General features: G+C 41.0%; 1 protein-coding gene across 9 annotated transcripts in view; it reads left to right on the top strand.

The window, feature by feature from the left end:
* The window catches only part of MSANTD2 (Myb/SANT DNA binding domain containing 2), a 38,442-nt gene extending 13,734 nt beyond the window's left edge, over positions 1-24,708 (top strand). The window contains exons 1-7 of one of the 9 annotated variants that reach the window (XM_058664045.1): positions 1,544-2,668; positions 4,471-4,651; positions 13,428-13,517; positions 17,509-17,592; positions 17,665-17,764; positions 19,896-19,956; positions 23,583-24,708. In XM_058664045.1, coding sequence (XP_058520028.1) covers positions 17,689-17,764; positions 19,896-19,956; positions 23,583-24,432 — 987 coding nt within the window. In that variant the 5' untranslated portion in view covers positions 1,544-2,668; positions 4,471-4,651; positions 13,428-13,517; positions 17,509-17,592; positions 17,665-17,688 and the 3' untranslated portion in view covers positions 24,433-24,708. Of the gene's footprint in view, positions 1-1,543; positions 2,669-4,222; positions 4,652-13,427; positions 13,518-17,508; positions 17,765-19,895; positions 19,957-23,582 lie in introns of those variants that run through there. The other 8 variants (XM_058664046.1, XM_058664044.1, XR_009245362.1 and 5 more) reach the window with 8 other exon arrangements.
* The last annotated feature ends 564 nt before the right edge of the window (positions 24,709-25,272 follow it).

The following is a 25,272-nucleotide window of genomic DNA, read 5'->3' as shown; positions in this document are numbered from 1 at the left end:
TGTGGGATGATGTGGACATCTTGATTCTTACTTCAGGCCTAGAAGGATTTCCACATATTTCCAATCTAGCAAAACTAATTGCAAGGAAGAAGACTCCTGCCATAGCAGTCGGGAGGGAAACTCCAAGAAAGGAGTTGCTAAAGAAACTTGGAAGTGCTGGCTCTTCGGTAAATGGTTCTCTCTGATACCAAAATCGCAGACAGGCAAATCCAGATTTAATGTCTGGAGGAGTAGAATAACAGTCAGGGCTGGGATAAGAACCAATTGGGCTGAGGAGAAGTAACTGATCATAGCAGCATCTGAAAGTAATATTGTGTGTGTTTTCTCCTGTCACTTTCTCCCTCAGGGCTCCGAATAACATCATAACATCCATAACATCGCATGTTTTTGTTTTTCTTGGCTGGTGGGAGGTGAGGGCGTGGTCAGACAATACACAGAGACTGGAATCCCTGTCGCTGTTCAATAATGTTTTATTAGTTTTTTTTTTTTTTTAATTGAAAGGTAGAGGTAGAGAGAATATGTTCCTCTCACTGCTCGCTCCCCAGATGGTTGCAATAGCCAGGGCTGGTCCAGGCTGAACCTAGGAGGGTCTTCCTTGTTTCTAATGTGGGTGCAAGGGCTGAGGTACGTGGGCCGTGTGCTTTAGCAGGGAGTTGGATTGGAAGTGGAGCACTGGCACTTGAACTGACTCCCAGATGCGATGCTGGCATCACAGGCAGTGGCTTAAACTGCCAGGCATAAATGCTGGCCCCCATTCAAAGGATTTTAAGTCTCGAATAGTAACGTGGTTAGTGTTAAATTTTAGAAAGAGTTACTAGTTGCAATATAGAGAAGGAGAGAACCAAGACTGGAAACAAGTGCCAAGAGAGATGAAAGAGAGGAGTGTAGATTTCAGGCATATCAAAATCCGAATGAATGAAGGATTTAGACATCAATTAAATAGGATTTGTTAGGTCTTTTTAAGGACACAACTCACTACTTGTCTTTCAGTTTAAACATGATTCTCAATATAGTTGTCGGAACCATCACAGTACTGTATTGTTTCAGTTTTTGGACTTGATTTTTAAGAACCCAGTGAAATCCAACTAAAATGCTGTATTAGGACTGTCTTCTCTGCATGTGTTTCCTTTAGAATCAACGCTTCACGCCCTTGGATTCTGATCTGCTCCCCTCGGGGGATAAGCTTCCTCCCCCCACCACCTTTATCATTACCAGAGCCGGAACTGAACTTCAGATGTAAGATTTCAAATACTAATGGTCATAAGAGTACTCTGAGAGTAAGGTAGAAGTGCGGTTTTTCCCCTGACTGTTTAAACTAAAATAAAATGAGGAGGGATTTTTTTGCGTTTCAAAAACGACAGAACCACACCATAAAAAGCTTTAGATTTTAAACAGTTGACCGTTACGATTATGGCACTGGTTAGGTGCTTTGTTCTTTTATTACTGTTGTGAGTTCCATGCACTGTGTTCTGCCTGTTATTTACTGAAAGTTAATTTTACAGAAAATTCATTCAGTCCTTAAAATGAATGCTTAATCAAGTGTGCATCTTAGGTATGTTATAAATTACTAGGAACTTATACTCTGTGCTAAGTTTCCTGCTATTCCTGCCCCATTATTCTGAATAATTGAAAATATGTCTGAATACTTAAATGTGTATAATTCTATATATATGTAGAGAGTCCTTGATCCAAATACTTTTTTTTTTTTACATAAAACAAGTCAGTGTTGTTTTCACCTAATAGGATGTGTTGTTACCCATTAGTAAAATACAAACCTTTGCCTATTTTAAGGCCTTTTAGGAAAGTGACCATCATTTTATTTTTACATGTGTATGCTTGGCTGTATTCATAAATTATATACATTTGGAGTTACCGAATAGTAAGTATGTTTGCTGCAGTAGTTTGGAAGCTGTTAGATAGTTTTCTAGTTGCGTTTTCTCAGTCTTTGTAAGACTACTTTGTGTAATAGCCTAAATTTTTTGAAGTTTACAATTCTGTTTTTCTATCATTGGCAGATTACTTCATTTATCCAAATAAATCAGTTGTGTTTGTAATTGATATGAATAAAGCCAGAATAAAAGTTCATGTCCATCAAATGCTGCTCTTAACTGTTTTTTTAAGTTGCAAATATGTTTCTCCAAATGGAAAGAGCTCATTTGTAATTTAGAAGGAAGAGCATCATAGGTCTGAAGTACCTCAGTTTTACATTTGATATCTCAGCTGTTTACAGTCTTAAAAAACTGTTCTTTATTTTTTCATTGATTCAGCCAAAATTTCTTGAACCCTTTCTACAAGCTAGACATTGAATTAGGTGTTGGGAATGTATTAATGAATGAGACTTACCAAAAGTCCCTGCTTTGAAGATATTATATTACAGTAAAAAAAAATTAAAATATGACTAATTTAAAACAGTTAACACCGGGGAGGAAAGAAAATCCTGATATATGATATGCTTTGATAAAGCCTTCTTGGTCTTAGAATTTCAAACTCTCATTTTACATAAGAAATAGAAAATTATTTGCCTATATTGATAATGATTTACATGATTTTATATTATTCTTTGTATTATATATCCAACTATCATTGAGATTTGCACCATGGAGCTGCAAAGTAGTACACAGTAATTATTCATTCAGTGACTAGTCAGGCACCATGCAGTGTCCTAAAGGTATGGTCATGAACAAAATCAGGTAATGTCCCTTCTGTCCTCTATAAATTAGGAAATATGGTTAATTGTTTGGCTTTTAGAGATCAGAGCTGTGCCAATTCTAGCACTGTATGAAGTAATAACTTTCTTTGCATAACTAATAACTACATTATGCAACTAAGGAAAACTCAAGGGAAAAGCTACCTTTTACAACATAAGCACATATCCGTGAAATGTCTTGTTGTTCTTTAAGAAGTGGTGCTTATAATTCTGATTTCAATTTTAGTACATTTTCATTTACCAAGAAAGAACAAGACACATATATGCTCTTTGTTCTGTCAAACTCCCAGGGAAAATAATACATAGGTCATTTTTACTCTTTATGTCTGTTCATGCTGGGTTTTACCTGCCTCCTCTTCTTGTTAACGGGTTGCCCAATGTGTAAGGCTAATTCTTACTTTGGATGGGTTGCTAAGACCCTTTGTTTCCTCTTGGTTTGTTGGTATTAGTCCACATTCATACCAAGAAGTACTAACTTTTATCTATGAAAGAGAAACTGATCAAGAATTGCAGAAGCTGTGTTAGAACCAAATATTTTAGAACAGTGCTATTAAGTGTACAAACCTACATCCAGGCCTAAATACCTGGATATAGAGCCAAAAATATCAAAAATAATTTAAGGCAAATTTAAGATCTAAATACTAATAAAAGAAGAAGTAATTTAGCATTCCTTTAGTAGTCTGATGATGTAATTTAGGTGAAAGTTAACTGCTTTCCTTAACATGACGGGTACCTTTTGCTACAGTGGGGTTCTTTTGAATGTATTTTTCCTTCCATGTCCCTTGTGACCTACACTTTAGTTTTACTGATTTTCTCTCTGAATAAAATTTGAGTACAAGCAGTTAGGTAGACAATTTTGAGTGTTCTACTTTTCTTTTTTCATTTTAGTGCTATTCCACTGTACAGATGGAGAAAGTAAGATACAGAAACTTAACTGTTGAATTCCAGAACCCATGCTTTTTTTTTTTTTTTTTTTTAAATTTATATTAGGCAGACTTACGGAGAGGAGAGAGAGAAAAAAAGATCTTCCATCTGTTGGTTCATTCCCCAGGTGGCTGCAGTGGACAGAGCTGAGCAATTTGAAGCCAGAAGCCAGGAGCTTCTTTCAGGTCTCTCATGTGGGTGCAGAGTCCCAAGGCTTTGGGACATTTTCCACTGCTTTTCTAGGCCACAAGCAGGCCACATCCACCAATGGGAAGTGGAGCAGCCGGAACATGAACCAGTGCTTGTATGGGATGCTGGCAGTCACAGGTGGAGACTAAGTCAGTTGAGTCACCGTGTTGTCCCCGAACCCATGCTTTTAACCAGTTGTTTCTACTACTGCTACCTTATGAGTCATCAGCCCACCTAACTTTTTATGTATTTTGCTTATTTCAGGGGCAAGCACAGATCTCCCATCTGCTGGTACACTCCCTAGCTGTTGGCAACAGCCTGGCCGAAGCCAGGAGCCAGGACCTTATTCCATGCAGGTGGCAGAGAACCAAGCACTTGAGCTATCGGATGCATATTAGTAAGACGCTAGATCAGGAGCATGTCAAGCCAGGCCTCAAACCTGGCACTCTAGCTGGGGATACAGGCTTCTCAGCTGCTAAGCCAGACACTTCCAGCCTTTATTAACTGTTGAGAATGAAAGTAATGTTGCAAGCAACAAAGTGATTGTGAACAGGAATAATGCAATACACGCATCATGTAACATCTGGATGGGCATCGTTATGATCATATTTCTTGTAGAAATGAAACACAAACTTTTTAAATTCTTGCAGAGAATTCATTTTCTAAGATCATAAGCGCAAGGAGAAATGGTGACTTGGAAGTTTTAAGGAAGATATTAAAACAAGTATTGAAACAAAAGCCATGCTGTTATTGTAGAAGACTCATTTGGTCGTTCATTCAAGTCTGTATAAATGATGGTATCTTTTGGACTACCAACTCCTCTTAATGGAAGTAAGTTTGACTTACAGCAGGAGGAATATTTATTAAGTAGAATTAATAGAGTAAATCAGACCATGTGTGGAAAATGGTTTAAAAGTTTTAGTAAAAAAAAATTGAAATCCATGCATAAGTTTTTCGTAGAACATATTTTCTACGAGCTCTTTGAAGATCCTTCACACTTTGTGGCAGTAAAGATGGGTAAGAAGGAGGTTTACCGAGAAAGTCCACGGAATGTCCAGTGCTTACTCCTGTGGTCGTTTACCTAAGGTACCAATGATTTGAGCACAATTGTCTTCAAAGACAGATGATGGAAGTGAGAGAGACAAACTATTTTGCCAAATGTGTTTGCACATTGAGAAAACAAAAAAATCAGAAAACAACAAGTTGGGAAATACAGAGAATATAATAATCATCATGCTAAATATGATTATTTAAGCTAAAGATCAAAAGGAGCTATGAATATGAACTTCAGAATTGGTGAAAAGGTAAATTAGAGTGACTTTCTGTGATTTTCAGGGTTTCTTGAAGAGAATCATACTGGGTCCTGGGTTGTGGCTACTGATTTTCTGAAAGGCAGGGTGAGAGATCTTTCATCTGCTGGTTCACTTCTCAGATGACCATAAAAGCTGGGACTGAGCCATGGGGCCAGGCCGAGGCCAGGAAGCAGAAACTCCATCTGGGTCTCTCTAATGAGCGGCAGGAAGAACCAGTGCATGGGCCATCATCCACTGTCTCCCACGCAAGGAACTGAGATGAATCCAAAGCGGAGTATCCAGGACTTGAGCTGGCGTAATGTGCTGTGCCACAGGTGGGCTCCTGGATCCTTGCTTGGAGATGTTAGATCAATTTAAAGGCATTGCAGTAGAGCCTTGGATAAGCTCCTTTCCCTAGTCTGGTCTAATAGTCTGTAAAACAGATGTACCATGTATCTCTCCTTGTATGTGTGGGTTCCTCCTCCAGGAACGAGACCTTGGTCTGCCCAGCTGCGGAGTGCCCACTGCTCATGGCTTTGGTCCAGTTCCTGTTAGGAGTTTGCCCTTGCTCCAATGAGGCTTTCTCTGGTGGCAGCCTGAATTCAGTGACTGGTCATTGTTGAAACACAAAGCTACCTGGCCTCAGTTTAGGTCATCTGGGTCCTGTGCTGGCTTTAGGTATAGCAGAAAACTCTGTTGCAGCTGTGTTTTTAAGTGTCTGTCTGTGGCTCGTCCTGCGTTGCAGTCTTTTTTCTTAGGTGTCGTTTTCAGGCCGTCTGTCTCCTGAGTGTGTCTTGGACTATGTTCTTACCATTCTTTTTCTTTCTTTAAAGATACATTTATTTTTATTTGAAGTCAGAGTTACAGAGAGGGAGATACATAGACACACGTCTGGCCCCCCTGGAATGGGGCAGAGATCTCTCATCCTCTAGTTCTCACCTCAAATGGCTGCAAGTGCCAGAGCTCAGCTTGTCTGAAGTCAGGAGCCAGGAGCTTCTTCCGGGTCTCCCATGCGGGTGCAGGAATGGAAGCACTTGGGCCGTCTTCTGCTGTTTCCCCAGGCCATTGAATGGAGAGCTGCATCTGGGTTGCCGATGCTGCAGGCGGAGGCGCAACTGTCTTTGCCATGGCGCTGGCATAACATTCTTTTAAAAGATAAGAATGCTACTTTAGCCCACGCCTCAGGAAGTGGTAGTTACGGTTTACCTTCCATAGTGCACCAGGCTACATAACGAAAAGGCTTAACTTTTGTAGAAGATAGTTTTCTCACGTAGGCATTTGTCTTAGCAATACTCATAAAGCTAAAGATCAAATATACAAATTAGAGTAAAAATATTGTTACGATCATCTGAATGTCTTTGTAACAAGTTCCTGAGTAAATTTAAAAGTTTTTTAAAAATGGGGTCAGGATATGAAAATGTGTTCTTTTCATACATTTATGATTTGTACTTTACACAGCGTACTTGAGAGATGGCATTGGTGTTGGTATTTTTTTTTTCACAATTGGCTGACTTGATTCAATGTTTATACATAAGTGTCCTGATAGGGGATTCTAGTAGCCTTTTTGGTGATTTTTATCTAGAAGTCAGGTTCTTTTATTTATGTATGTATAGACCATCAAATACGTAAAATTAACTGATGGGAAGAGAGTGCATTATAGATTATGTGGTCCCTTTTAGTTCAGTGGTAGTTTTTAGCAAGAAAATAATAGAAAATTAAATAGTCAACTTATAATTATAAACCAGCCCACTCAGTAGGAAATTGGGGAAAACCTGCTCTTGACAGCTTTTCTTTTAAACTTCGATATAGGGATGATTTGGGGAGCGGCAGAGGTTTTCTTGTGTGTACAGGTAGAGTTGAGGGTTGAGACAGTCCATAATGAACATGTTTTACATGGCAGGATGAATGGTTCTCAACTACAATGTCAGAAATATCTTAGGAAATTGTGTTGAATGTGCTTTTTAGATATCGCGTACTAGTAAAAAGTTTACATTAAGAATACCTGCTTTTTAAGTTCCTGGCTCCTGACTTCAGATTGGCGCAGCACTGGCTGTTGCGGCTCACTTGGGGAGTGAATCATCGGGTGGAAGATCTTCCTCTCTGTCTCTCCTCCTCACTCTATATATCTGACTTTGCAATAAAAATAAATAAATCTTAAAAAAAAAATACCTGCTTTTTTCAACATTTGCATTATTTAAAGACAGGGAGACAGAATATCCCACCTTGCGAATTCCTGCAATTTCCAAGGGTGGGCCAGGTTAGAACCAGGAGCTCAGAACAAAAGCAAGGTCTCCCACATACAAGTGTATCAGGGACCCGACTGCTTGAGCCAGCACCTGTTGTTTCCCAGGATACACCTTCGCAGGAAGCTGGAATTGGAATTGCACTGGGATTTGAACTCTGTCTCCCCAATGTGACATATAGCTATGCCAAGCTTTGTCTTAGCCCTACCAGACACCCACTCCTTTGTTATCTGAATACCACTTTGAGATTTGCAAGAGTGTGAAATACTGAGGAAGAAATACAACATAGTATTTGTATTGATATAGTGGCTTCAGAAGTGATATAGGAGATCCATTGAAAATGACTTCCAAGGTAAATCAGTTCTCTGCTTACCTTTTTTCCCTTTTCAGGAGAGGAGGGCATTCTAGACCAATAGTGTCATCTGCCTCTCTTTTATGACTGGAGCTACCTGTCCCTGCTTATATCAGATGATTAGTTCAGTTTACCCTATTTTTTTTAAAAAAGATCTACCTTTTTTTTTTTTTTTTAATTGGAAAGTCAGATGTACTGAGAGGAGGAGAGACAGAAAGATCATCCATCCACTGATTCACTCCCCAAGTGGCCACAGTGACTGGAGGTGAACCTATCCGAAGCCAGGAACCAGGAGTTTCTTCCAGGTCTCTCACATGGGTGCAGGGTCCCAAGGCGTAGGACCATTCTCTGCTGCTTTCCCAGGCCACAAGCAGGGAGCTGGATGGGAAGCGGGACTGCTGGGATTAGAACCGGCGACCATATGGAATCCGGCATGTGCAAGGCAAGGACTTTAGGCACTAGGCTACTGCACTGGGCCTAGTTTACCCTAATTTTTTTTTTTTAAAGATTTATTCATTTTATTAAAGCCAGATATACAGAGAGGAGGAGAGACAGAGAGGAAGATCTTCCACCTGATGATTCACTCCCCAAGTGAGCTGCAACGGGCCAATGCGTGCCGATCCGAAGCCGGGAACTTGGAACCTCTTCCGGGTCTCCCACGCGGGTGCAGTGTCCCAATGCATTGGGCCGTCCTCAACTGCTTTCCCAGGCCACAAGCAGGGAGCTGGATGGGAAGTGGAGCTGCTGGGATAAGAACCGGCGCCCATATGGGATCCCGGGGCTTTCAAGGCGAGGACTTTAGCCGCTAGGCCACACCGCCGGGCCCTACCCTAATTTTTTTAAAAAGTAGTGTATTTATTTGAAAGGCAGGGTTATAGAGAGAGACCTTCCACGGTCGGGTCTGGCCAAAGCTAGGAGTTATGAGCTTTGTTCAGGCCTCCAGCATAGGGGCAGGGGTCCACATACTTGGGCTATCTTTTGCTGCTTTCCCAGGAGCATTAGCAGGGATTGGCTCTGAAGTGCAGCAGCAGGGACTCAGCTGGGGCCCTTGAGGGGTGCTGGTGTCACAGGGGTAGTCCCTATGCCACAGCACCGGCACCTCCGTTTTGTTTGACTTTTGTTCTCACTGGAGACAGACTTGAGGATTTCATGTCTTGAAGGGTTATTATTTCCTGAAGAAGTCCTGATTCACAAACATGCATGATAGTGTGTGGCTTTTTTTTATAGAATGTTGAATGTCCATCTGAGATATGTACTGTAGAGGATTAAAACTTTATGATCATAGGAGGTTAGTTAGTTCCCTGAACAATGAAAAATGTTTTTGACAGCCTTGCTGGAGAAATTTTCTTTTTCCTTTGTGATCTGAATGGCTAAGACCTTCGGCTGCTAGCATGAAAAGATTAGAAATTTTAGGATTTGCTACTCATTGGACATCAAAATTTCCTAAATTGTGAATTCGGTACAAGCTCACTTCCTGACAACAGAACTGAGCAGTTTAAACACGGAGTGAGTAGGTTAATGGCCAGGTGGAGAGTGAAGAGCAGGTGGGTGGAATCCACCCCAGTCTGTACTGTACACAGTCTGCAGCCATGGCTTTGTAGTGATCATTCTTCTGTCTGACTTCTTAAAACCCAAGTAGTCTCTACCTTTGATAGAACTGCTGTGTGTTCTTGAATACTTTATTTGCCTCATTTGTCAGGCATAAAGATTAAGATTTGAACAGGTTTGCTGAGCCCTACTCCCAAAGAGAGCTATCAAGATTGATAAGATATTTTTTACAATAGCTTTGCCCACTGCAATTAGCCCTCCCTTATTACAAAGAAATTAGTTTGCCTAGCTAATGATAACTGTTCTGTGTTTTATAATCTCTCTTGCTCCTACTTTTTTCAAAGATTTTAGGAGCCTCAGCTAAGTTGGAGTTACTGATTTTATAAATGCAGTCTATTGTTGTTAAACAATGAATTCCCTGGTTTTCTTAACTAAGAAATACTGAATCTCCCTGATAGTGATTTAATGCTTTAAAGTTAGCATAGTCATTAATTGTTAAATATTTATTGAATAATCCTTACTTGATAGGCAGTGTTATGAAAGCAGGGGAATGAAGACACTGAACACAACATCCTAACCTTGTGGAACTTAAAATCTAATAAAGTTGTTTTCTTAGGAAGCATCAAAGTTTTCTTAGTGATACTGAACAATTTTCACATGCCAAGCCTCTTGAGGACTACTTAGTTGACTTTGGGCCGTGCTTCCTCATTTAGAAGTTGAGCTGCATAATCTTTAAGGCTCTTGCCCATTTAAAACTTGCAGGATGTGTTAGAAGTTGCAGGCTGTGGAGCATTGGGCAGCTCTACTCACCCACTATGAATCAGTGTGGAAATTGTACTAAGTGCAATTTGGCAGGGATAGTGTGTTTGATAGGTGATAAGGAGTGTCAGCTGCAGCAGGGACTTCAGAGCAATTGAGGACGATTGAGGATCTGTTTTTTTTTTTTTAAACTGTATTTTTTTTTAATTATTTATTATTTAACTTCAGTAATTACATTGTATTATGTGACACAGTTACATAGATACTTGGGTTCTCCCCACCCCTCCCCAAACCCTCCCACCATGGTGGATTCCTCCACCTTATTGCATAACCACAGCTCAAGTTCAGTTGAGATTTCCCCATTGCAAGCGTATACCAAACATAGAGTCCAGCATCTTATTGTCCCGTCAAGTTCAACGGTTTCTTAGGTATACACTCTCTGGTCTGATGACAGAGCCAGCAGAGTATCATCCCAGTCAATTGAAAGCTCCAACATACCATCAGCAAAAATTTACATCATTATGGAATTAATTGACATAGTAATGAGTAACCAATATGTTAAAAGTAAATGCGGGTTCCCAGCCACCTTCTGTGACCACCTCACCTATACTTCAATTTTAGTTTATACACAACATATAACATTCAAAACATAACATGTTATACATAACATCATATCATCTTAAATTAAGGCAAACATGTGGTATTTAACCTTTTGGGATTGGCTCATTTCCCTTAGCATTATGGTTTCCAGTTTGGCCCATTTGGCCACAAAGAACTGCATTTTGTTTTTTTTAATAGCTGAGTAGTATTCCATGGAGTAGATGAACCATAGCTTTCTTATCCAATCCTCTTTTTAACTGTATTTTTGATGGTGTTTACATAGTTGATCAGAGTGAGGATCTGTCTTCATAAATGAGATACTGCTGACCAAAATATGAATGGTGTTGGTGGAATAACAGCAGACTGTGAGCTGGAAATGTCATAAAGAATTTTACTTCTTTCTGAATGTATTTCCCAGTTTTAAATGGTGACCCTTGGTTACTTACCTAGCACTGTGTTGGTAGTCAGGCAGATAACGAACAACTGAGTATGTTGTGATTCAGGTGGGACAGATAATCGGCATAACTAATGACTCTGTTAGTATTGTGTTAAGTACTGTTTCAGAAAAGAGTTTCCACCTTGTTCAGCAGGTGGAAAAAAATGCTACATTTTTGTGAAGAGTAAGTAGTACCTTTATTTGCCTTTCCTGAGTGAAATTGTTCATTTCAAGAAACAGGGTTGATTAATTTACATTCTGAATGAGTGGGACACTGAGCAGAGTGGTTAGTTGTATTAAGCTGGTTGTCTCTGTCTTTACAATTTCTTGATAAGCCTAAAACACAAGTGTACCTTACTTTAGAGTTTGTAGTCATAATTGTCTTTTAGGTATCATCAGGGTATTGGTTCTAGAACCCCACATAATAACCAAAACCCACAGGTGCTCCCGTCCCTTCTGTCAAGTGGTACAGTATTTGGATACAGTCTGTGCATTCCAGTATGCTTTAAATCTTTTCTGTATTACCTGTAATACTTAATACAGTGTAAATGCTATGTAAGTAGTTGTTATCATGTACTGTTTAGAGACTAATCACCAAAATGTATATGGTCAGTAAAGTCACACTCTGGGTCCCCCAAATCTGTAGTTGGTTAAATCTGAGCATGTAGAACCTGCTGTAGCTGTGGAGGGCCAACTCAATGTTACATTTTTCTGTCAAAAAAAAAAAAAAGTGAAATAGTATGTGGCTGACTTGTTAACTCAAGTGCTGCTTAGGTGGGCTCTTCAGTGGGTCCACATACCCCTTGGTATGTAAGTGTGCACTTTCTTGGGAAGGGGAACTCTGTGACCCTTTAAGAATTTCTGTTCTGGAGAGGAACAGTGAAAATGAAATATTTGGGAAAAAAAACAGTGTAAGTTTGTTAAAGTATTTAAAACATTTTTTGAAAGGCAGACTGTCTTCCAACTGCTGGTGGATTCCCTAGGTGTTCGTAACAGCCAGATTGGGACAGGTCAGAGGTGGATGCTAGAAATTGTCTGGGTCTCCCACCTGGTTGGCAGCAACCCAGGTGCTGGAGCCATCACCTGCTGCCTCCCTGGAAACACATTAGCAGGAAGCTGGAACTGGAAGAAGATCTGGAACTGTAAGGCAGACCCTCCAGAGGACAAGCAGGTTTCCCAAGCAGTGTCTGACCCTCTGCAGTAAATACCTGGTCCTATTTGGGGAGGCGGGTTAAAGAATTTAGGTGATTGGCTGGTCAGTTTGTGAGATACTAATGTCAGAAAATTCAAGGCGGCGATAGGTAGTAAAAGTTCTGCTGGACCCAGATAGATTTTTGCCTTAAATCACTTTCTAATCATTAGTTATAGCTCTATGCCAAAACATGAGTTGCTACCATGTTCTTAACATTCCCTTAGGGTACACAGAATGTGTTCATTGACTTATGTCTGCTGTTTGTTTCTTATTTTATGCTCACAGCAACAAAATATAGCTAATTAAATAAAATCTTGTCTTAAACATCCTTACACGTTAAAGTTTGAGTTGTGTTGCCTTGTGTGGTAACAGCAACTAGTTATAGTTATTACAGTGAAAGTAACTTTAAAGAAGGGAGAAAAGATCTGTTGCACACTTTCGCTTTAAAATACATGCCTGCTTTAGCCTGAAGTATTGTTTCTAATGCTTTTCTGAGAAAGGCTTTGTTTGTGGATAAGTGCATTCATTATTTAATAACTTGTGTCAAAGGAAATCGCATGTTCATTGAATTAGTTGACAGAGTTGGGCTAAGGTATGTAGTTCATTTCTGGTATGGCCAGTTTGACATCTACAGTTGAAAATCTATTTCCCTGCCTGTTTTTTCTTCTAATGTTGTTTCCTGCTGTTATAACTAAACTATCCTCCCTGCAGATGGACTGGTTTTCATCTGACATCTTAGACTGATCAAACCAGTGTTTCCTAAACGACACATGGGTAGAGCTGTTATGCCTTATTTCTGTTCCTTCTTATTATATGCTCTGTTCCACTTACGGTCAGTTCTGTTAGAACAGCGATTTTGTCATGGTGATTATTTTATGATTGTATGAAATGGGAAAATTTCTGAAAATTATTGAACCATTAGTGTAATTGGTTGGTATGTGCCTCTGCGATTTAGTTTAGTTTGCTCCCTGTTTTGCTGAACCAAGGAAGAATTCACTTCCTCCCATTTCTGGAAAGTCAAAGGAGGGATTGGAAAAGAAATCTTAACTTTACCACCAAAGTAGTTTATATGATGTCAGGACGGGCTTTGGTGAAACCACTGGCCCTGCTTATAGATCTTATTTTCCAAGCCTTTCATTATTTTATTTGCCCTTTTCTGAACTCTACAATTTCCCTCTCTTGTAGCTGGTTCGATGCCCAGAACTGAATGCTGTGCTCCAGCTGTGGCCTCACCGGTGCTGAATAGAGAGGAAGAGCCACCTCGATAGCTTACATGTGATTCCTCTGCTTATACAACCCAATACTGGATTTACTTACTTTGGCAAGATAGCTGCATTGTGCACTGTATTTAATGTTACGTGTACTGTAACCCTGGGTCTTTCTCTGCATTGCTGCCGTTAAATCCCCCAATCCTGCCAATCTAAAACTCCTGCCTTGTTTACCTGCCCTTTGCCCCCATAGACCCCCTCCATACATTCATCCACAATGAATGTCTTCTTTTAACTCTCATTTCCTTTTACTCTAATCTTAAACTTTGGGCAAAACTTTCAGTCTGTCCTATAAATTGTCAGTTGTCAGCCATCATATGTTTTTCCCTGCTTTGGTAATGGGACATCTTTCAAGTCTTTTCTCTGTTTTAGTTTCTGTTTTTTCCTTTTGTAGTTGCTGACCACTTGACATGGTGGATTTAGTAAGCATTCAGCTGGCATTTCCTCTGAATCAAATGCCCATGAGCCTCTGGGCTGACCACCTGATCAAGCTGTTAGTTCTTTCCAGATTTTCTTGACTCCTCTGACATCTGTCCCTATGGCTTCATCTGAGATATGATGTTATTATTACATTTCTGCCTCCAGGGTGGAGCCAAAAACAGTTTCAGTTTACTGGGGAAATGTTTTTAATAAGATTTGTTCATTTTTATTGGAAAGACAGATTTACAGAGAGAAGGAGATGCAGAGAGAAAGATCTTCCCATCTGCTGGTTCACTCCCCAAGTGGTTGCAACAGCCAGAGCTGAGCTGATCCGAAGCCAGGAGCTTCTTCCAGGTCTCCCACATGGTGCGGAGTCCCAAGACTTTGGGCATCCTCCACTGTTTTCCAGACCACAAGCAGGGAGCTGGATGGGAAGTGGAGCAGTTGGGAAATGAACTGATGTCCATAAGGGATGCTGGCACTTGTGCAGGTGGAGGATTAGCCAGTTGAGCTATCACACCTACCCCCAAATTTGTTATTTTAATTGTGAACAGTATTGTCTTTAGTAATTTCAGCCAGTTCTTGCCACCTCCCACTTCTTAGATTTCAGAAATCTTTTGGAACTTAAGTTACTGTCAACTTGCCAAGTCAATGAGGTAAAGGAAGAAGAAGGAGGAGCAAAGTTTTTGTGTTGAGTAGTACACGTTCTCTCAGAAGGCCAAATTGAGGTTCGTGCTGGATTGGTAGCTGTCTGAAATGGAAGCTGAGATTTTGTTTTTCGTAGGTTCTGAATTACTGTAATCTCAGCGTAGGTTTTTAATTTGGTTGATTTAAGACTGTTGGCACAGACATACAAATTTTTAATTACTTGCTTTGATTAGTCATTTAGACAGTGAAATGTTTGGCCTTTTCTGGTTTATTATGGTGCAAAGAGTTGGAAGGTCTTTGTATGTCCTTTTTATCCATTTCTAAACTCCCTCAAGTTTAAGTAGACCCTAGTGTTTCTCATAGTAAACGGTAGAAGTGCTGTGTAAGTTCTTGCTTTTCCCTGTTTTAATTGATGTGTCCCATTTAAATGACCTCTCCTAGGATGTGTGGTCTTTTCCCAACTCAGAAGTTCCTTCTTGTAATTTTTATATCTTTCAACAGTTAAAATCAGTTGACGTCTTTTTAACATTAATTCAATATATCAAATTCCTGACATAGGGATTTAGAAGATACCAAGCATCTTTCCTTCAGGCACCTGATAGATATTTTATATATCAGCATACTACACCATAAAAGTGTGTTTGCAAAGTGCACTACGAGTAACAGGTGTCAGTAGAGCACCCGTTCTTTTATTCCATAGCCATTAGGCACTGCTAATTTTATTATACATAATTATGTCAGCCAACAGTGAATTTTTAAGCTCAAGTTGGTGATTTCAAAGAGTTTCAAAGGTTTTTTTTTCTGTGATTTTTCTACCACATACATTGCCAGAATTTGGTGGCTTTGCTTATGTCTGTGTCACTTCCTGATAAGTATGGTAACTTTGTTCAAAGGAACATTATCCTTGGCTTCTGAAATTATCCTCAGTGACAGAGCTGCCTGGGCTCTTCTGTGTGCTGGATGTTTTTCTCTAGGCAGCCAGTAAGCAGTGAGCAGTGGCAAGGTTTCCATCTCCATTTATGGCCTTGGAAGGGTGAAAGGGACATGATTGGGAGTCTCCATTTACGGTCCTTGGAGGAGTTGAGAAGAGTGGTTGGGGTTTTCTTGGAGGCAGAAACTAGGCATTGTGAGATAAAAATAAATTGGCAGGGGATGTTTGCGATTTCAAATTCCAATCCCGGCATAAAGGGCAGAAAGTGCTGGGAAAGAGGGAGTGTGTAGAAAGTCAAATGGGATCTGCTGCAGGCACTTGTCTCCTTCCAGGGGAAGGTTTATCCATGACACCCATTTCCTGAGTTTATGTTTCTGGTTTGTTCTAGAAAGTTTTGTCTCATGTGGGTTGCAAAGAGAAGAATAAACACTTGTAAATGAAAATTGAGTATGTTTTTAGGAACTTAATTCTCTAAGGCACTAGAAGAGCTCTCCAAGAAGAGAATGAGACAGGTGCTTGTGCAGGAGGCAGACTGACAGGTGACCCTTAGTCATTGCTCTGGTCATGTCTGAACAGGATCATCTTATGTATCATGCTTTTATTCCTTTTGCTCATCTGGATTTCTGGTCTCAAGAGACAGGTTTTTCATGTTTGACGGAGTGTCTTGCAGCTTGCTACCTCTGGCTTCAGGGTCCTAAATTTTCCTAGAAGCTCTATGAAGATTAGTTTGGTGAGAATGGGAAGTTTAGTGGCTTATGTGGCTTATGGAAAGTAATCTTACACTTAGAAATTTGTGTTGTGGGTAATGCCCGTAAGCTAAGTCTTAGGTGAGCCGATTTTGCTCTTGAGTAGAAAGTATTTGGGAGTCCCCACGGGAGGGGGTCTTAGTTGTCATGACAGTCCTCAGCGTGAAACCCAGGAAAGTAGAGAGAAGTTAGGAGAAGGAGCACAGGGAGGCAGAGCTGGATGGGATAGAGAGTGCATCAAACCAGACGAATTTTGAAGCTGGGACTGAGTCCTCAATTTACCTTTTGAAATGCATGCCAGTGCAACATGTACCATTAATCTTAGGAAACTGTTCTAATAAGCTGAAATATGCATTGGAAATATAAGCCTTGAAAACCATTGAAGAATTGTACAAGGCAGTAATTCCAGTCTTTGTGAACTTGCATAATATTCATTTGCTGTATACCATGTGGCATAAAAAGAAGTAAAAAAAAAAAAAAAATCCCTCCACCTCATCCTCCCCCCATAAGAGAGGATTGGCCTCCTTGGCTGGTTGGTTTAGCTGGCAATGTGATTTAGCAGAATAGATGAATGAACTTGTCTAATTTTCAAAGGTAGATGTTAGTGTAGTGTTTCTTGGTGATTGATGTTTGAGACTGGGAATCTGTGGCACTGTTGACTTGACTTCTGATTTACATTCAGCGGCTTCCCTACAGAGGAAGTTAGGAAGGAACCTAGATTATCTAAGGGATTTGGTTTACTAGCTAATTTGTGTAGGCAGTAGTTTCTACCCTGTATCTCTCCTTAAGAGTAAGGAAAATAGCCTTTGCTTTTGGAAAACTCTTCATTCTGTCCCCCCTTCCTTCACTTTTTCCAAATTCTGGGCACAATAGCAGCTCTCTCTCTTCTGTGGCAGGTGTGCATCCTATTGGCTGGCTGGTATTTCTTGTTTTTCCCCCGCCCCTTATTCTTTTTAAATGGGGGTGGGGGTATTTAAAATATGTGTATGGGGTATATGCAATAATGTTGTTATGTTTTTTGTTGTTTAATGGATAATTAATTGCAAAATAATTGTTTGAATTATAACATGTTTGAGTAAATGCTAAATTAGTATTTTTTTCTAATATAATAATGAATTTGAAATGTAGCATTCCTGTAACAATGTGTCTATGTTTGTCTGTCTATGTCTGTCTAATAGTAATTAATATCTGTGGTCCGTATCTGGAAGAGGAAGTACAGCTTTAAAGGAATAACAAAAGACTTTGTGTCTTAGACCCTTCGCAGGTGTTACAGTCGGGTGAAAGAACATGGTGTTGGGAAAAGAAAGAGCAGTTACACATTTGAACAGTTGGAACAGGTGTTTGGTCAGGGAGGATGGGATGCTCAGCCCTGCCAGCCTGTACTTATTAACAGTAGTGGCTTGTACCAGGAGCTGGAGTCAGATGGCAGCACTATGGAGGACTATTCACAGGAGGACTGGGGAAACCACAGTCAGGATCTCCATGGCTATCCAACAGATCAGGAATTGGGTAAGGAAACCAATGTTTACAGGCTGTGTGTGTGTGTGTGTGTGTGTGTGAGTGAGTGATACCTTTCTGTCTACACTGACACTTGAATGTCTTCTGGTACCCTGCATGCTCCCTACACAGGGCATCCAGCAGTCTTCTGGGAACAGTATGTGATGTCTTAGACTGCCAACTAGTGCTTGGTGTTGGTCCTTAGGTGATTTGGGTGCCAGCAAGATTGCTAAAGACACATAGGAGACGGCTGTGCCATTCTAGGCACCCTGCACCTTGTAGCTCCCTGATGACTGCCAAGAGCACTGACGTTTAGCCATATCTTTTCCTTCTTTCAACCCAAATAGTTTTTCTTTCCAAAGGTTTGTGATTTGGAAAAGTTTCCCTCCCAGACTTCAGCCTGAACAGAAAGTGAGAGGAACTCCCCGTTTATCCTTAAGACAGCTGTTAATTGGAATTGTGCCAGTGGTCACAGTTCTTCAGACTTCCCAAGAGAACCCATCCCAGCAGGCTGGAGTGACTTATACACAGTCACAGGCATTTGAAGTGGAAATTGAACGTCCTACCCCTCACATCTACATTTGTGCTGCCTAATTAAGAGCTTCTGTGCAATAAGCGCTCCCATTTAGATTTTCATAATTTGAAAGTACTAATGAAGTTTATGCTGCACCATTATACACTAACAGCAACTGGTGTAATGAACTCTTACTTCTAAGTAAATGTTCTTACTCCCCAGCGCGGTACTCAGGCAGCGTCTCAGTAGTACGGACAGTACAATGTGTTTACATAGCATAAGATAAAAGTCACAGGCACTGTTTCTTACAGAATTCCTCATGATAAAGAAATGCTAATTCAAAAGGAAAAGGACTAATTTAAAAAAACTGTTTGAAAGAGTTTCAGAGAGAATGGGAGAGACAGAGAGTCGACTTAGTGGACTTCCATGTGCTGGCTTACTTTCCAAGTATCCAATGGCCAGGAGCTTCATTTGGGTTTCCAACATGGATGGCAGAAGCCCAGATACTTGAACCATCTTCCTGATGCTTTATCTAGGCCATTAACACAGAACTGGGTTGGAAGTGGAGCAACTGGAACGTGATCCTGTGTTCATACAGGCTGCTTATGTCGCAGGTAGTGGCTTTATGTGCTATGCCACAACACTGGTCAAGGATTAAATGTTAAAATTCATGGGGCTGGTGCAGTGGCTTTTCAAGCTAATCCTCCACCTTTAATGTTCGCATCTCATATGGGCAACAGTTCAAGTTTTGGCTGCTCTACTTCAACCCAGCTTTCCCTGCCTATGGCCTAGGAAAGCAATGGAGGATGGTTTAAGCCCTTGGTCACTTGCACCCACATGGAAGACCTGGAAGAAGTTCCTGGCTTAGGATCAGCTCAGCTCTGGCCAAATTGTGGCCATCTGAAGAATGAACAAGATGGAAGATTCTGATAGAAGATATCTCTCTGTCTGTCCTCCTCTAAATCGGCCTCTCAGATAAAAAAAAAATCTTTTTAATGTTAAAATTTCTTAGGAGTACTCATTTTTTTATTTAAGCTATTAGGAGAGAGGAAAAAAGAGGCTAAGAAAATAACAGTATGTAGGAGAGGAACTTTAACATTAGAAGAATAAAACATATAGGAGCCAAGTGATCACATCTTAATCTCAGGATAGTGATAAGGTCCGAATTACTCTGGCATCCTGTAACAGTGGTTTTACCAGAGTTAAATTACACAAACCTTTGGGGGAAAAAATAACATGCAGAATATGTTGATCCTGATATTGAGGGAATAATTGCTCTGTAAAACCTACACTGAAAATCCAAATTGAGCAGAATTATTTCCATTCTTGTTCTTTTAAAATCATGTTTGCAGTGAAATTAAACTTTAAGCTCCTGGCTAGAAATCCGCTGGTGACCTTGAAGAATTTTATACTTGTAGAGCTGGTTTCTGATCTTGCATACAAATGTATGCATCTCATTATGTAAGACCGAATGAAATGTATGAATCTGTCATTGGGTAGTGTCGGACACCAGAATGGAGGCCTGGCACTGAAAACGTGGGATGATCAGTAAATATAGCTTTTTATCTGTGTGTAAGTGTCTGCCACAATGTGAAAAAAAATAATTTGTTTCATATCTTTGCTTTTCAGATGAAATACCTGTTACAAAGAGAACATTAAAAATAAAACAAGAATCTTCTGAAGAAGCACAGTAAGTAGCTGCTTCACATTTCTGCTAAGAGCTATCCGGCTGAGCTTAATGCATAGGGACAGGATCAGAAAGTAACTAGATGTGCTGTGGAAGTCCCAGCCATAGCACCAAGGAAGCACCTCTCTAGTTTTCTCGTCTCATTGACTTGCCTTCTCTGTAGGTTATCTGGAATTTTGTATATAGCAAGCAAATAAACATGTTCCACAAAACAGGTGTGTTGGTGGTGTTAGCTTGTGTGTGAATGTGGATATCTGGCGCATTAAATAAGGCTCAAGGGTGATTCCCAGGAATTTGAGCTTACCTGGGTTTAGGTAAGATGATAGGACGGCCCAAGACACACTTGCCTTCCTTTTGGTCTCACATTATGAGAATCGGAATGCAAGCTCTGAGGTGACCTGTTTGCACACTCTGGAGGAATGACTAAGCAGGTCCAGGACAGGGTCCCCTGAGACTCTGCGTCATTTCCGCTTCTAAAGCCGTCATAGCTCTAAAAGTTATGTTAGGGGTTCCTTTTGAATGGCTTTAAGTGAGCTGGCTAAATCCAAGAGACAAGTAGGGAATGCCTGGTTACCCCCTCGTAGCTGTGTGCATCAGGCCACACATGTGGTTGGTATTTTAGAGATGGTGGGAAAAAGGCTAAGAGGCCTGTGATAGGTAACAAAATATACAAGGAAGACTCCCAGTTACTTCCATTCAAGAAACCACCATCGCCACCACCCTTGTGTGTTCTCATTTCTCTCTCATAATAATATCCTTTGGTAAAGTTCAGGAATGAGGAGTTAAAAATTGTAATCATTACCCTGTTCTGGAGTTTATGATCCAGATCAGTAGACTTCCGGCCAACTTTTGTTGCAAAGTAATTATCTTTTAAGACTATGACATCAGAATGACGTCAGTGTGCCAAAGGAAGGGATATTGAATTCTGTTTTTAAAACCAGTTATCGCCAATCCATTTCTTTCAGATCTCTGGGGGAGAAAAAAGCACAGGTGCTTTCATTGAAAGACCCAATTCTCTGGCTGCTCCAGTGGTCCTGTTAATGTGACCATGGAGGAACCTGTTCAGCTTTGCCAGAATTGTAGTCACTGACCTTAAGCCACTTGAGCTTTTTCTCGTGGTTGAAACTTGAAAACCAGGACATTGAGGTAGTGGTCCAGTGCAGTGTGGGGGCCACCTGCATCCTGTATGAGCATCAGATGGAGTTCCAGATGCTCCGCTGCTCCACCTCAGATCCAGTGGCACCTGGCCTAAGTGCTTGCTCCTTGGGTTGTGCCTGGCCCACTCCCTGCTGTTACAGCCATTTGGGGAGTGAAACAGTGGATTGAAATCTCTTTCCCTCCCTAACTCTGCCTTTCAAATAAATCTTTAAATATTACATCAGGAAATTGATGTGATATAGTTCTTAGGGATGTTTCAATAATTGGATCTAGTTCTCATTGTGCTTTAAATTTTAAATTAAATCTAGTTCTCACTGTAACTTTAAGCAGTAATCTGTTTGAGAGAGCTCAAGACAGTGGTGGTGGGAGAGGGAGAAATCTCATTCTGCTGGGGTCATGACCACAGTAGCTGCGGCTGGGGCAGGCCATGGCTGGAAGCCAGATGCTACCCAGGTCTAGTGGCAGAGACCCCGTTATTTGAGCCATCACCATTGCCTCCCAAGCATTAGCAAGAATATGGATTCAGGAACCAAAGCTGGGATGAAACCCAGGTACTCTGTTGTGGGAGGAGTGCTGCCCCTCCAAGCTAAGTCTTAAATCCAGATTCAGACTGAGATGAGCAGTGCAGGAAGCAGACAATATCTGTGGAAACCTCCCGTCCATGCTGCCTGTTCTCTGGGTTTTAACTTAGAGGATAGGAATCTGAAGATAGGGCCCGGCGCAATAGCGCAGCAGTTAAGGTCCTCACCTTGAACGCTCTGGGATCCCATATGGGCGCCGGTTCTGATCCTGGCGGCCCCGCTTCCCATCCAGCTCCCTGCTTGTGGCCTGGGAAAGCAGTCAAGCACGACCCAAAGCTTTGGGACCCTGCACCCGTGTGGGAGACCCGGAGGAGGCTCCCGGCTTCTGATTGGCTCAGCTCTGGCCGTTGCGGCTGCTTGGGGAGTGAACCATCGGACAGAAGATCCTCTTCTCTGTTTCTCCTCTCTGTATATCCGCCTTTCCAATAAAAATAAATAAATCTTAAAAAAAAAAAAAGAATCTGAAGATGATCCTTGGTTTCCAGTGTGACAGTTTCTTCAGAACTGTTTGTTGTTTTTCTTTTCTTTCTTTTTGTTTTTTTAGCAATATCTGCCCAGTATTACTGACTTAGAGCCCTGACAGTGACCTTGGGTCATTTTCTCTCAGTCGAGACCTAGCTAGTACAACACAGCATCCTTTATCCACAAGAAAAAGTCCCCCTTATCAACTGATTTTTCAACACTTAGTTATCAAATACTTAGAATATGCCAAGTTCTGGATACATTGGTAGGCAGAAGAGACAGAAAGCCCCGCTCTGTGTCCCATCTCCTTTGTGCAGTTCCCCTTGAGCTCAGTGAAGCATTTCAGAAGAGGACAGGGAAGGAACAGCGCTGAGCTGCGCAGAAACCACCCTGTTTCTTAGCCTCACAAGCAGCACGGTCAAATGGAAGAGTGACCGAGCACCTTTATGTCCTCTGGGAAAAGCAAGGGCTCCCTAGAAATGTGGCGGTTTCATCTTGGTGGCCCCCCTGATTGCTTGGGACGCTTTCAAGAAAATCTCAAGGAATCCAGGGGCGTGGGAGGAGAAATCCAAGGCAGTGCAAGGATCCACGCAGTTTGTGACAGTAGGTTAGTAACTCACTAACGGCGTCACCTCGTGTAAGAGCAGGTACAGCTGTGGAGACTCCCCAGCTCCCTGGAAGCTCCTCTAGAAGGTGTGAGAATTTACTAGGAAGGTCTCAAGGGCCTGCCGCCTGCCAAGGTCTGCTTTCAAGAAGCTGTTAGGCCATCAGTGTGCACACCACCTCTCTTTGTGTGTTGTGAGTGTGCTAGTTGAGTGTTTTTTTAGGTTAAGCCCTGTAGTTGATGTAGTGCGGTTGTTTTTCCCAAGTTACCTTTTAACAATAACACTGATCTTCCCATACAAAGTTTTGTCATATACGAGAAGCAATCTTAAAATTACACATCCTCATCTAGTACAGAATTATACAATGTATCAGTTACAATTACATGAATTGAGGAGCCTGGGAAGCATTTTCCCAGCATTCCTGTCTTCTCACTTTTTTTAACTCTGTCATACATTGACTAATTTCTGTATGTTTGCATGCCTTTAAAAGGGTTTTCTAGTATAGCCTCAATTCATTTTATTTAATCTTTCTCTTTAAATCCAGGCCTAAAGTAGACCTTATTCATCTGAATGCTCAGATCTTAAATCTGTGTAGTTAACTTAAATTCATTTTGTTTCTGTGTCAAGTCATTAGTCATTAATCAGTTGTAGACTTCATGTAGTATATATGTATAGTCACTTCATCCCTCACCTCTGCGTAGTTGGGGCTCACGTCCGTCAGCCGTGCTCTGAGTTGTATTGAAAGACTGCAGGCACTTCCATGACTTTCTGAACAGTGCTGTTCTCAACGCCTGAAGAATTTGACTCTTGTTTCTCTTTCTAGGAAAAGAGACATTATGCAGAACATTGTACAGATTTTGGAATCAGTACAGTTGAAATGGGAACTGTTTCAGAGCTGGACAGACTTTTCAAGGCTCCATCTTTCCAATAAACTGGCCATTTTTGGAATTGGTTATAACACGCGCTGGAAAGAGGAGATCCGTTACCATTATGCTGAGATCAGCTCCCAGGTGCCCCTGGGCAAGCGACTTCGGGAATATTTCAACTCTGAGAAGCCTGAGGGACGGATTATTATGACCCGAGTGCAGAAAATGAACTGGAAAAATGTTTACTACAAATTTTTAGAGATCACTATTAGTGAAGCCAGGTGCCTGGAGCTACACATGGAAATTGACTGGATACCCATTGCCCACTCCAAACCAACTGGTGGGAACGTTGTTCAGTATTTATTGCCAGGGGGCATCCCTAAAAGCCCTGGCCTTTATGCCATTGGCTATGAAGAATGTATTGAGAGGCCCCTCTCGCCTCAGGAGCGGCGTTCTCTGGACCCAGGAAAAGAGGGCCGAGCTGACCTGGAAACGCTTTCCACACAAGCCTCATTACAGGTGGAAGTAGAACCCACCCGCATCACCTATTGCTACCTCGGGATTGCTGAGGTCAGGACTCTGCAGCAGTGCTTATTTTTACATTTCCAAGCAAATACCAAAACCTTCAGCAAAGATTGGGTTGGTATCAATGGGTTTTTGTCCCAGAACTGTATTGTAGATCCTGGAGTTTCCCCTAAATCTATCTATATCAAATTTGTAGAAGTAGAGAGGGATTTTCTCTCTGCTGGCTCTCTCGTTGAGTGCCTGGAAAAAGCCATTGGCTATCCCTTAAAGTTTAACAACTGAACGGCATCCTTCATAAGGATCGGCTCTTACCTCCCTCCCGTCTACTCACCTACCATTACCCCAGACCAGCCCTCATCCAGATGCTGCCAGCAGACTCTTCATGGAAACTGTTTCCACAACTGGGCCAGTACAACTTCTAAGGAGTCAGTCATAACAAACTCTGGGCAGAAAGAAAAAAAAAAAAACAGACCTCACCTGAAATGCTCACTTTTTGAGTGAGCAAGAGATACAGCAAACTTGCATGGTGGGTCAGCTGTTCTCTCTCTCTCTTTTTTTTTTTAATGAAAAAGATTTTTACATGGATTTTAGAGCCCTAATATAAACAAATATAGGTACATTCCATATTGGACAAAACTTACACTTTTGAGTTTCATACGAAATGGAAAAATTGTATTTTTTTCACAATGTTTCATTTTTACACATCTCTGTCTCTATATAAGTATTATTTACAACCTTGAATAAATAAGCAATAGATAATGGAAAGTTAAGTCTTGAGTCACAGTAAGGAAGACTGTTTTTCAATACCACCCTTAGCTATGATTGTATATAAATTAGAGTTTCATTTTTTGCACCAGCCAAGTGTTTTGCTATTTCCAATCAGTGTTGCCTGCAATGACCTTTGTTTCTGTGATGTACCAATTTTATGGTTGTGTTGCATTTAAATGTTTTTCTTTTTTTAAAAAAAGCAAAAAAACAAAATTAAAGTAATTCTTGGCCTCTTGTCATGCTAGTTGAGCTTTTCGTAGTCTGAGTGTGGCCATGCCAACAGTAGAGGTTGTGCTCTGGCCTCACTGCTAAGAATGAGTGTACACAAAACACCTTCTTTCGCCCTGTACGGTT

This window comes from Ochotona princeps, chromosome 4, assembly GCF_030435755.1.
Source record: "Ochotona princeps isolate mOchPri1 chromosome 4, mOchPri1.hap1, whole genome shotgun sequence".
Classification (NCBI taxonomy): Eukaryota; Metazoa; Chordata; class Mammalia; order Lagomorpha; family Ochotonidae; genus Ochotona; species Ochotona princeps.
Note: the sequence above shows the minus strand (reverse complement) of the source record. Positions and strands in the feature narration are given on the sequence as shown.